At 36.3% G+C, this 13522-nt stretch overlaps 2 protein-coding genes across 2 annotated transcripts; both read right to left on the reverse strand.

Moving 5' to 3' along the window:
- Window positions 1–578: 578 nt before the first annotated feature.
- On the reverse strand, window positions 579–7579 carry LOC127180434 (NLR family CARD domain-containing protein 3). Its single transcript, XM_051134501.1, has 8 exons — window positions 7486–7579; window positions 6526–6563; window positions 5887–6009; window positions 3881–5704; window positions 3571–3744; window positions 2467–2640; window positions 1945–1991; window positions 579–1862 (listed from the first exon to the last, which is right to left on the reverse strand). The coding sequence occupies exons 2-8, from the start codon at window positions 6546–6548 to the stop codon at window positions 1327–1329; spliced, it is 2901 nt and encodes a 966-aa protein (XP_050990458.1). The 5' UTR covers window positions 6549–6563; window positions 7486–7579; the 3' UTR covers window positions 579–1326.
- Window positions 7580–9698: 2119 nt separating this feature from the next.
- LOC127180571 (E3 ubiquitin-protein ligase TRIM35-like) lies at window positions 9699–13375 on the reverse strand. The gene is made up of 6 exons (XM_051134735.1): window positions 12906–13375; window positions 12729–12824; window positions 12130–12339; window positions 12024–12046; window positions 11789–11907; window positions 9699–11121 (listed from the first exon to the last, which is right to left on the reverse strand). Exons 1-6 carry the CDS (start codon window positions 13287–13289, stop codon window positions 10439–10441), a joined length of 1515 nt encoding a protein of 504 aa, XP_050990692.1. The 5' UTR covers window positions 13290–13375; the 3' UTR covers window positions 9699–10438.
- Window positions 13376–13522: the final 147 nt, after the last annotated feature.

Below are 13522 nucleotides of genomic sequence, written 5' to 3' on the forward strand. Positions count from 1 at the left end.
AGCATTGTTAGCTACCTAACATTAGCCTAAACAGCTATGATAGTGTTTAGCTGTCAGCATTTAAATGCACAAGTATGTGTAGGTACCCTCTCGCATATTTATATATACCCTCTCCCATTATATATATATATATATATATATATATATATATATATATATTCAGAATAAGCCACTAGGGTCTACTTTTAATATTTTTCTTTTAAATTACAAATATCACAATAGCTAAATGTTAATTTACTTAAGGTTTAAATACCCAGTGCTAACAGATTAAAGACGCCAGATGGTGTCTCTTCTTTTTCCTCTTTTACTTTTGTCTTAGGTATTTAAGGGTATTTAAGGGTCTTGTTTGCACATATGTAGTATTACAATCACTAATATTAAACTGCCTCTAGTGGCACAGAGTAGCATCACATTCTCAGAGCAGTTGTGCTTTAAACTGCTTTAGGTTACTGAACACACAAAGTACAACATGGGAACTAGACATCAAGCGGGAAAAAATGAAGTTTAAGAAGTCAAAAATGATTTTGTGGTGATTTCATACTATGATCAACACCACTGACTACAAACATTCAACCATACTGTCCATCCAAATGTTATTTATTGTAATATAGTTAATATATTTATATCCACTGAATGAAACTTGCATATTTCAAAGCATTATCATTAAAGCATTATCATTTTTTTTAAGGAAAAACATTAATCCAGCAGTAAACTCTGCAACTGTTAATAAAACTGTAAATAAATAAACATTTCCACTGGTTCTGATGTGTAAACATTTCTGTCACTGTTGTAACCATATGAAGTCAGACAGATTAATAAATAATTTACAACTAATATAAAAGATGATCATTTAAACCATTGACCTGTGGTCAGACGCTTTATACTCTACATGTGGAAAAAAAAATAGACTTATTCAGCCATGTTTACATGAAATGTAGTGTAAAATTTACATAAAGTACTACATAAATTAATACAAAGAAATGTATTACCTCAAATGTAAGGGAAATTGGTCTGTGAAGGCCAAATAAAATTTCTTATTATGATCAACAGTTCTATAGTACTGAAAAGATCTCTGTGAAAATGTCTGTGAAAGCCTGGAGCTAAAGGTATTTGCATCTTTATCTTGGAAGTGCTGAAGAACTATATTTATTGCCATCTTAAGTTTATACCTCCAAAATGGTCCCCTTTTTTTTTTTTGGTAATTGTGACTTTATATCCTACAATTGCAACTATGTCTCCTAACTGCCAAAGTCACAATTACCATTTCATTTATCTTCTCTAGTGGAATTTAGCTGCCATAAGCGTCACTGCATTTTCTTCAAAAAATTAAATTTCACAGAGAATCACTGAAGACTCAGGATATAATCTAAATCCAGCACAGAGGGGTTCCTTGAATGTGGTGTTAAATGTGTGTAAGTGTGTGAGTGTGTGTGTGTTAGAGATGACGTAAAAGGACAGAGAGCCGGCTGACCAGTCCAGATACACTCCTACTCTGTTAGATGAAGATGAAGATGAAGGGACTGGAATGTTTGTCCTCTTATTATTGTGCCAGACAGAGTAAAGCGTATCACAGCAGTAAAGATTCCAAGACTTGTCATTGAGTCCAAACCGACAGTCACTCCCACCTTTCCGTTTGATTCCTTTATATGCCACTGCAATATGAGCCCATCCACTCCATTCAGCCTCCCAATAACAGCGTCCAGTCAGACTCTGTCCGCACAAAACCTGCTCAAAACGTTCAAATCTTTCTGGACAGTCAGGATACGGCTGCTCCTCTTTTGTGCAGCTTGTTTTTCTGTTCCCTTCAGTCAGGATGAGTTGAGTGTGTGCTGTGTTTGGATCCAGTGTGAGATCACAAGCATCTGAACACAAGAAGAGAGATTAGAAGAACATCTATGACATGATTAAATATGGACAGGTGTGTCTCTCTGTTTGAAGACTTACATTTTCGCAGTCCTGATTTGATTCTGAAATCTTCTCCATGCTCCAAACTAAGATAAAACAACAACAATAACAAAAAAGTTCAATGAACTGATAAATAATATACAATTAAACGGTTTCACCATTTTGTAAAATAGATACAGCAATACCTTAAATCTATTGATTTGAACCTGATCGATGACTATAAACTGTTAAAAGAGTATTGTGATTTAGACATTTCCCAGTCCTAGCATGAGGCTTAGTTTTAAATCCTAGTTGTATGCATTTTCACTTAAAATTACACCCCATCTTAAGGGAAAACAAAATAAAGCTATGTACACATCACACCTCGTCCACATCCAAACGTGAATTGCTCAGAAAAACAAAAGGATTTGGAACGTTTACTTTGATGCATCCAGTGAAAACATCAAAACATCCTCAAGCAATCCAATGCACATTATATATATATATATAGAGAGAGAGAGAGAGAGAGAGAGAGAGAGAGAAAGACGGAAAGAGAGAGAGAGAGAGAGCTGTCCCACATACTTGAGTATCTCCAGTTTATAGTTTGGATCCTCCAGTTTGTGTTTGAGCAGCTGGACTCCTGATTGTCCTGGGTGATTGTAGCTCAGATCCAGCTCTCTCAGGTGTGAGGGGTTTGAACTCAGAGCTGAAAACAAATAACCACAGCCTTCCTCTGTCACCATACAGCCAGACAACCTACAGAGAAAGAAAGTCTAAAATATTATTCAACTTAAAAAAATAATAATAATAAAATAGGTTTGGAACAACATGACTGTGATTAACTCAATTCTGATTTTTAGATGCATCTTTTTAATGGGCTTGTAATTTCACCTATTAATATTATCAACCTGGACAACAAGGCCACTCCTGGCATTAATGTGTCTTAGCCAGGTATACATGTATCAAAGATACATTCAGAGGACTGGGACGGATTCTGAGCATAATTAATTAAGGTGTAGATACAAATGCCTTAAGATACAAATTAATCAATCATTTATATAACCATCACTTGAAATCTATGGAATTCTGGGGAATGGATTTGAACTCTTTGCATACAATGTAAAATTGTTTTTATTAAATTTAAAAAGTGACCCAAAATGATAAGAGCACATAACAATGCTTAAACATTAAAGGACTTTTTCTTTTTGGCACCATTTTCAAGTTTGCTTTAGCCAATTAGATCTCTCATTTTTACTTTTAGATATATTTATTGGTGCTACTGCTTAAGACACAAAAAAAGCTCAATTTAAATGAAACAATTGTCTTACCAATTGGTATTCTATAATTGCTTATTAAACAATCCAGACTGGGATTGTTCAGATGAAACCACTCATGGCCCACCAGATGCTTTTTTAACACTCCTGTTTTATGATCTGCTGGTACAGTTTCCATCATGGCATCACCTCACATTACCTGTTTTTTTTTTTTTTTTTTTGGGAAATCTTTCTTCAAGTGATTCAGTATTAACACCAGCTTACTACAACTGGACCAATGGTTAGATGGAGCAGTTAAAATTTCTACAAAAAAATAACTTTCTAAATGCACTTCAAGAAAATAGAGAGTAGAGGCCAGAATAAATGGTCTTCATTAGAGATTAGGCGTAAGAAAATAAATAGAACTGTAAACCTCAGTATCTCCAGCTGACAGTTTGGACTCTTCAGTCCATCCGAAAGCATCATGACTCCTGAATCCTGCAGGTCATTGTTACTCAGATCGAGCTCTCTCAGGACACAGTTTAAGGATTGTAGAGCTGATGATACCATGTTACAGGACTGACCAGTCAGATTACAGCCAGAAAAACTATGGGAGAAAATGTTTAATGAAATATTATATTAATTTAGTTTCAGCCAAGCACTGAACCGAAAAATACAAATATATTATTTATTTATTTATTTATTGTTTGTTTGTTTGTAAATCTTGAAAATGAAACACTGACATAGCTTTTCTGCAGTTGATTACAGCTGGTATCAGTCTTCTTCTCCCCTCATCTGATGTGTTGTATTTCTTGAGGTCCAGCTCATCCAGCACCTCCTCTGACATCTGAAGCATGTAGGCGATTGTTGAGCAGTGAGCAGGAGAGAGTTTCTTCTCTGAGTGTTTGTCTGATTTCACAAACTCCTGAATCTCTCTGGACAGAGTCTGATCTTTCACTTCCAGCAGACAGAGGAACAGATTGATGGATCTTTCAGTGGAGAGTCCATGTCCATCTTTGATCTTCTCTTTAATGTACTGTGTGGTTCTCCTGATGCTCTCTGAGCTGTTCTCTGTGTGTGTCAGTAGATCCTGTAAGAGTCTCTGATTGGACTCCAGTGAGACGCCCAGCAGGAACCGCAGGAACAGATCCAGATGACCATTCTTACTCTCAAGAGCTTTACCTACTGCTCTTTTATGCAAATTATGCAGTGAATCTAATAACGCTTCTGTATTGCTATTTATGTGGAAGTGAAATGCATAGAAAGCAGCGAGAAACTCCTGAATGCTCAGATGAATGAAGCTGTAGACTTTTCTCTGATGAATCACAGATTCCTCCTTAAAGATCTCAGTGCAAATCCCAGAATACACTGAGGCGTCAGTGACGTCTATGCCGCTCTCAATCAGGTCCTCCTCATAGAACATCACATTGCCCTTCATCAGCTGTTTGAAAGCCACTTCAGCTAGTTTCACAATCACTTCTCTGTTGGACTGCAGGAGTTTCTCTGGATCTCTCTCTTCATACTTCTGATTCCTCATGTTGATCTGAATCAGCAGGAAGTGGATGTACATTTCAGTCAGAGTTTGAGGGATTTCTGCACTCAGATCATCTTTCAGGAGCTTCTGAAGCACAGTGGATGACATCCAGCAGAAGACAGGGATGTGGCACATGATGTGGAGGCTTTTTGCTTTTCTGATGTGTGAGATGATTCTGCTGACTTGATGGTGGTCACTGATTCTCTTCCTGAAATATTCCTCCTTCTGAGACTCATTGAATCCCTGAATTTCTGTCAGACGGTTGATGTATTTGGAGGGGATCTGATTGGCTGCTGCTGGTCTGGAGGTGATCCAGATGAGAGCAGAGGGAAGCAGCTCTCCTTTCATGAGGTTTGACATCAACACACCCACTGATGAAGTCTCAGTCACATCACAAACTTTCTGATCATCTGAAAACATCAGTGTGATTCTGCTTTCATCCAGACCATCAAAGATGAAAACAACTTTACACTCCTCATAAATCTTTGAGTCCAGATCTTGAAGTTCAGGATGAAAGTCCAGCAGAAGTCTGTGAAGACTGTACTCATGATCTCGGATCAAGTTCAGCTCTCGAAATGGAAGCACAAATATGAAATCTACATCCTGATTGTCTTTTCCCTTGGCCCAGTCCAGAATGAACTTCTGCACAGAGATGGTTTTTCCGATTCCAGCGATGCCTTTAGTAAGAACAGTCTTGATTTGGTCTTTCTCCTCACATTCTAGTTCAGGTGAGGCTTTAAAGATGTCATTGCAGTAGATTGGAGTGTCTTGTGAGTGTTTTGTTCTGTTTGTTTTCTCCATCTGTAAAACCTCATGTTCTTTGTTCCCTCCTTCTCTTTCTCCCTTGGTAATGTAAAGCTGTGTGTAGATCTTGTTCAGGAGGGTCTCTTTTGTTTTGATTCCCTCAAATAAGCTCCCATACTTGTTTTTCATGCTGGTTCTGTGTTGGTCTTTGACTCTCTGCAGGTCTCCGGGGTGTGTTTGATGGTGGGATGTAGTGAACTGCTTAGATCTGAAGTCAAGTATTTCTTCCCTGAAAAAAAAGAAAGAAAGAAAATAGAGATATGATTTCCCAGATATGATTTTGATGCCCGTTTTTGAGTTATATTGTTTTTGTAATGTGCATTTCATACCCTGTTTTCGTATTACTTTTAGTGTTATTTAGAGTTAAATCATTATTCATGTCAGATGCACTACATTAAATTAGAAACTTACGCAGGGACAGAGGTCACTGGTGTGTTACTGAAATCAGGGGTGTACCCAATGGATTTATTACTTTTCATAGACACACCACTGGGTCCTGGAGATTTTGATCTCCGTCTCTTCCTCCTGCTGTTACTGAAAAAAATACAAAAACAACATTTTAAACTTATATTGTTTATTAGTCTTTTTTTTAAGCACTGTCTATTGTCTTTAAATATTACATTAACAAAAATTTTATTTTGCATTTCATCAAACATATTGTATATACTCCCAGAATACTTAGTATATATCATGATTATTCTGTGATACTTTTGTGTCTTTTTTTAGAAGCTTGATGTTGATCACTATTCACTGCCATTATATACACAAGTGTGCAAGGAACATTTTTAAATAATACATCTTTTGTGAAAAAGAAAGAAGGGTATGCAGCATTAGAACATCAGGGTGAGTATATGGAAAAAAAAAAAATAATAATAACGTAATTTTCATTGTTGGGTAAACAGTGGGATACAGCGAATATAAAAGCTGTAATATAGAGTTCCAAAATTATTCAACAGTACAGGACAGCAAAGAATAAAAGTATAGAAAAGATTATTATTCACTCACCTCAAGCTTCTACCAAATAATAAAAAAAAAAAACTAGTGATTTACCTGGGGTCAGAAGTTCCACTCATTTTGGAGTCCTCCCTCTTTCATTTGTAGGAGCATTGAAAATTTGGAAAAAAAAAAAAAAAAAAAAAGATATTTTATATGTTTTTTTCTTTCTTTATAACTAAAAATATGACAAATAGACAGATATAAGAAATAATGATGTTACATGAGGGTGAGTAAACAATGACAAGAGCACATGATGCTCCTAATCTACTATAGGATAACTGCAGAACAGCTGAAGATCAGTGAAGTTTACTTAAAGTTCAGTTGTAGTACATTAGGGTATTACAGCAAAAGTCCAGTGCAATACAACGTAATATAGCACAACTGCTGTTCAGTCCAGTAGAACAACAGTCTGCCAAATGAACTAGACTAGCAGCTATGCTATGTTCTTGGTCAGTGTTTATGTGTGTGATTGCTTGATTTACAGTTTTTAATCTGACTTATGTTTATTTAAAACATTGGGTTGCTGGCAGGTATTTAAATATTTAGGTACATTTAATTACTCATTACAGATTATTTAGCTACTGCTTGTTATAGCATGAAACTTGAAATCTGGACGCAACATAGTTTACAAAAGTTTAGTAATTTTAGTAGTTTAAGTACGGATGTGGAAATTTGAATGCAGTACAAATTCAGCATTCAGCAATCATTTTCTACTGTGCCCAATGACGGTGGGACAACACTTCAAAGATTACTTAACAGTGATATTTGTTTTATTTATTTCTTTAGATGTTATGTGGGCTATGCCAGAGTTGTGAGTAATTCAAAATACATCACAAATAATATACGAAAGCACTTCAATCGATAACGCTAATGCTATTTTTGGGTAGAGCTGTAAAGCCGTCGAAGTACAGTGTTTTGGTATTGAAATTCTAGATACAGAAACGCAAAATTCTCAAATAACAACTAATTTTTATATGATTACATGGTTGCATTAAAAATAAGTTTTGAACTTACCACAAAATATTTACCTGTTGAAATAAACAAAATGGCGTCTTTTGTTAACTTTCGTTTTTACCTGTTTAAAGGTCTTGTTTCATTTTACCTTCACTCATATGAGAAAATAAGTACTCCCTCTAGTGGCGCATAGTCTCATTACATTCTCAGGTGAGTCTCAGGGAAGTTATGTCAGTGGTTTCAACGAACAAATTTTGTTTGTTGAAACTGCACTCAGGGTTGTTTTTATGTTGTTGAGGTTTGGTTATTTAAGAAATGCATGCTTAAGTATTACTTTTGTGGACTTGTACGTTACTAAAATGCTAGATACCCTGATAACAGTGGCCGAATACTGGCAAGCCTTAAAGGACCCGCCCCTTCAAAACAGCCCATTTTAGGAATATTTATTTGTTCAAAAAAAAAACAAAAAAAAACAAGATATTTTATATATTTTTAGTTATAAAGAAAGAAAGAAAAAAAAAACATGACAAATAGACAGATATAATAAATAATGATGTTACATGAGGGTGAGATTACAGCAAAGGTCCAGTGCAATACAACTTAATATAGCACAACTGCTGTTCAGTCCAGTAGAACAATAGTCTGCCAGATGAACTAGACTAGCAGCTATGCTATGTTCTTGGTCAGTGTTTATGTGTGTGACTGCTTAATTTACAGTTTTTAATCTAACTTATGTTTAATTTAAAACATTGTGTTGCTGGCAGGTATTTAAATATTTAGGTACATTTAATTACTCATTACAGTTTATTTAGCTACTGCTTGTTACAGCATGAAACTTGAAATCTGGACGCAACATAGTTTTACAACATAGTTTACAAAAGTTTAGTGATTTTAGTAGTTTAAGTACGGATGTGGAAATTTGAATGCAGTACAAATTCAGTATTCAGCAATCATTTTCTACTGTGCCCAATGACGGTGGGACAGTGGCGTGAATCGCAGTCAATCGCCTCGGGTGAGGCATATGACAACAAACAACCTGAATATGGTGACTGTCATACTCTGCCACACGGAAACGCCGCACCTAGATATCTCATGTGCACATCAGTTAAAAGCAGAATTTACTTTTCGTTTTCTCGTTGTAACACTGTCATTTACTAAACTTTAGTATTTGCGCAACAGAATGAACAACCACTGGTACAATTATTGTTTCTGATTGTTATGTACATAATAAACAACACTTCAAATTTAAATAAATTAAAAAATAAATTACTTAACAGTGACATTTGTTTTATTTATTTCTTTAGATGTTATGTGGGTTATGCCAGGGTTCTGAGTCATTCAAAATACATCACAAATAATTTACGAAAGCACTTCAATCGATAACGCTAATGCTATTTTGGGCAGAGCTGTAAATCCGTCGAAGTACAGTGTTTTGGTATTGAAATTCTATGTACAAAACCGCAAATTTCTCGAATAACAACTAATTTTTATATGATTACATGGTTGCATTAAAAATAAGTTTTGAACTTACCACAAAATATTTACCTGTTGAAATAAGCAAAATGGCGTATTTTGTTAACTTTCGTTTTACCTGTTTAAAGGTCTTGTTTCCTTATACCTTCACTCATATGAGAAAATAAGTACTCCCTCTAGTGGCGCAAAGTCTCATTACATTCTCAGGTGAGTCTCAGGGAAGTTAGGTCAGTGGTTCACAAACTTTGTTTGTTGAAACTGCACTCAGGGTTGTTTTTATGTTGTTGAGGTTTGGTTATTTAAGAAATTCATGCTTAAGTATTACTTTTGTGGACTTGTACTTTACTCAAATGCTACATACCCTGATAACAGTGGCCGAATACTGGCAAGCCTTAAAGGACCCGCCCCTTCAAAAAAGCCCATTTTAGGAATATTTACTTGTTTGTTTATTTGTTAAAAAAAACAACAACAAAAAAAACCAACATAATACCATTATAAGTAAAGCTCAATGATTATATCAAAATAATAAAAAATAAAGCCATGTCATGACCCCTTTAATTCCGCTTCCACTGAATTTCTGACAGTTAGTGCCCGCTTCCGCAAACATTCAAAATAAGGGGGCCACTATCAACATACGGGGTATTTCGATTTCACGATCACACCTACTTTGTGTAAAGGAGCACATCTTACAAATATCAAATATTTGACAATGAGCTCAGAATTTGTTGAGCAGCAAATACTCCACCAAGGTCATAAATGCTTTTTATTTCTATAAAAAAAATAAAATGACAGTGGGGGGTTTGATAACATTCACAAATTCATTTCAACCTATTTGTTTGCCATACCACAAATCTTCCTATATACGGTAGAGGCTTATGTTTTATATCCCGCTTTAAAACACAGATTGCTAAAAGCAGCTTTGCTGTAATGAACATAAAAACAGTTGCGAAGTTCAGTGTTTTTTATTATAAGTTAAATTTCAAAGCAGCGCTATAAGGCAGTGTCACGTGCCCTCATTAGAAGTAGGGCCTCCTCATTCATCCAGGGTTGCTGATTGTGGTACTGCATGTTAGAACTGTCGACACACCTGTTGATGTGATGCAGAACAGAACTGGTGTAGGTATTAATGTCCATGTGTGAGTCAAGTGTCACCGAGAAGCAAATGCTTTCCAGTCTGTTCTTGAACTCATCCTGTAGTGAAGAGTCTGCTCCTTCCAGCCACACTTTTATATGCTCGCAAAGTGTTTACTAATGACCAATAGCCAGAACATTTTTGTATATTTCTGCTGTATTTCAAAATAAACTTTATGTTTCAGCCCAACAAAGTGTAAATCCCATCTGCCTAGCACACTTCCCAAAAACATGCTAACAGTTTTTAGTGTATGTTCAACTGCATTCGACCACATGAGCATCCACCCTATGAGAGAAATCCGATCGAACGCATTTCCACAAGCTTAGTAGCTAATATTACAGTCGGTTCCCAAGATACTGAGTAATGTTATTTTGTTGTGTTATTATATGTTATTATAATGTTTATTACTCAGTATATAAGATGATACATTACAAAAACACAGACCACCACAAGTAAGAAAAACAGTGCAAGAAACAACACGTTCCATTGCACCTTTGGTGAGTCTCTATGTCTCTCTGGCAAAGATCTCTCCTCTCCAACGTGCTCGATTGTCACAGTAACTTTAGCTGGGACGATACGCAGCGGGCCAGAGCGCTTTTCTGGGATGACAAATGGAAAGAGCTCCATCCCTGCAGGCAGGTGAAAATATGCAAAAGGGCTATTACAAGTAGCATCAGAAAAGCTCACGTTTCTCCAGCATCCTCCCTTCTTATCATAACAATCCTCCAGCTTCACGCGCACTACTTGGGGATTTGTTTTCAGCTTGAATGCAGCTGTAATGTTCAGGAATCTGTATACATCTCCATCACGTCTGATACCCCAAAAGCCATTTGCAGGGTTCAGCATTTGCACGACAGACCTTTCCTCTGATCCAAGACACACTCCAAGGCTCCACTGGTGACTGTTTCCCACCTCAATGTCCCACGTCTGAACACCACTACTGTACCCCACACTCCCCAGCACCAAATGGTTGCTGTGCAGAGGAAGAGGGTTGTGCTCGTTCTGCCGATGGATACATGAGGTCACGGAGGTCAGGTCATTTGACATGGAAACGTCGGGTGGAGCTGCATTTTGATTCAGGATCACAGGGTCTGGAGAGATTAGAAGAAAATATCAGCCGATAGTCAGTTTAAAGCTTTTCACGCTCTAGTCAGTTGTGAGATTTTGCTTCAATAATGTGTTGTCTTTTCAGACCAGTGGAAAGACGACACAAAAAATGCACATTTAAGTGTTTATCTTATTGCACTTTATCTATTTGCGTCTGTTTATTTCAGTTCCAATCCATATCTTTTTACTCTCTTTAGTAGCACTTACGCCATATACCAAAATTCATAGTTTTATCTGAAGATTGTATCTATATTTCTTATTCAGAATATTTTTAGAGGGGTTTGTTCATATATCATTCATCTGATGCATTTAATAGTTTATTCCTAAAACATGTCTTTTCTGTCTGTTGACAGTATTTTTTATTTACAAAGCGATAAACGGAGAAATACAAAATCCAGTCTGTAAAAACCTTCAACTGTACCATTACAACAAAATCAAGCTAGATTTTAGAACCTGGCTTAATCCAATATTCAGATTTATTTTCTGGAAATATATGCAAATCAGTGCATATTTATATTTGCACATTTAAACATAACATTTGAGATCTTGTAATACATAACAGTCGTCTTACTGTGCTGTGATTAATCAGCAGATCTACAGTTTTTGTCTTGCAAATGCTTACTGTAAAAAACAAAGACATGTAGTACTCACAGTAAGGGCAGATGTCCTTCATCTTCTCCCAGACTTGGTACTTCAAGTTACCCAGATGTTTTTGAACATCAATAAGCGCGTCTGGACTCAGTTCTGAATCTGGAAGTGTCTTTTTAGCCCTAAACACCCACACACTTTTTCAGTTATATTATTTATATTATATATTTAAAATATTTAAAATATTTAAATTATATATATATATATTTCATATTTTCTTATAGAAAACACAAAATACCTGTTCACAATGCTGTCATAATTCTGTGGGATTGTACATTGAGAGATTAGTGACTGTCATAAAATAACGAAACGTGTGAAGTTTGTGAAGTTTCTGCCATTCCAACCTGAAGGAAGGTGACGTCATCGTCCTTCATCCGCTCCTCCACCTCCCGCAGTCTGTCTGAGAGCGAGCGTATTTTCCTCTTCATCTTCCCTCTCTTTTCTTTCTCTTCTTCATTTAGAGCCGTTATCCTGCTCTCCTCCTCCTTTTTGAGGAACTGCTGGAGTTTGTTAAACTCCTCCCTGATTCTTTTCTCTGTTCGCTGAGCTTGAGACTGTTTTGTTTTAAATGTGACATCAAATGGAAAAAATAAAATATAAAAAATATATATGTTTTATATTTATTTATGTCCAAAACAAAGTGTTACTGCCAACAAGTGAGTTTTGTAACTCCGATCAGTTTAACAAGTTATGTGAGAGAATAAACGATGGCAATAATGGATGAACTGGGATGCGTTTCCCAAATGCGTCTTTATCGTCGCAAGTTCTAGTGAACTTGTTAATATAGTTAACATCGTTGCTTTTCAGAGAGCTTTTAACACACAGTTTGTCGCAACACCAAGCAGTATCCCTGCCTGCATACTGTAATTGGTTTATTTAGTTCTTTATTGGAATCTGACATGTTTTCAAGTAAATAAAATGGAATGTTTACAGAAATTGTCACCTGATTGTATTTAGAGATCTTAGCATCTTGTGCCGCACCATTCCGTAATGACATCAACATATTTTCGGCAGGACGAATAGCTGTTTTCAGCTTTCCCTTGAGAGATAACAAAAATACCATTTTTTATGCTAATTCATAATGAAATGCATATAAAATGTTACACACAAACCTTCTCACCTTGCGTTGTCTTACAGCCTGTTCTAAAGGCTGTGTTTTGTGCCATCTGTGCTCATACTCCCAACACATCGTACATATCGTCTGTTCATCTGTTTGACAGAACAGTTTGATTTTCTCTCCATGTAGCGGACACTCGTGTTCTCCATCCTTCTCCTTCTTCTTGTTTTTCTCTTTCAGGTAAGTTTCACAGGTGTTTCTCAGGGTCAGATTGGACACCGGTTCCTGTGGTGACACCTGTCGACAGACGGGACAGTTTCTGGATTTACTGGAGGTCCAGTGATCATTAATGCACTGACGGCAGAAACTGTGTCCACAGCTCAACAACACCGGATCACTGAAGAGTTCAGTACACACAGGACACGACAACTCATCCTCAAGCGCCATTTAGAAACAGAAAAAATTAAAGTAAATAGAGATTTTACTGAGAACAAATCTGACTTGAGACGTGGTAAAAACAAAACACTTCCTAATTTTAGTACATCCTCTTTGTTTGAGGAAATGACATGTCATACTTCCATTGGAAGAAAAAGAAGGTCGGATAGAATCACTAAAACAATAATATACCCGAACAACAGGGGGCGCTGTGCGCTGATGATCTTTTCAGATTCACATTCAAA

Source organism: Labeo rohita, chromosome 1 (genome assembly GCF_022985175.1).
Source record: "Labeo rohita strain BAU-BD-2019 chromosome 1, IGBB_LRoh.1.0, whole genome shotgun sequence".
In the NCBI taxonomy this organism is placed as follows: Eukaryota; Metazoa; Chordata; class Actinopteri; order Cypriniformes; family Cyprinidae; genus Labeo; species Labeo rohita.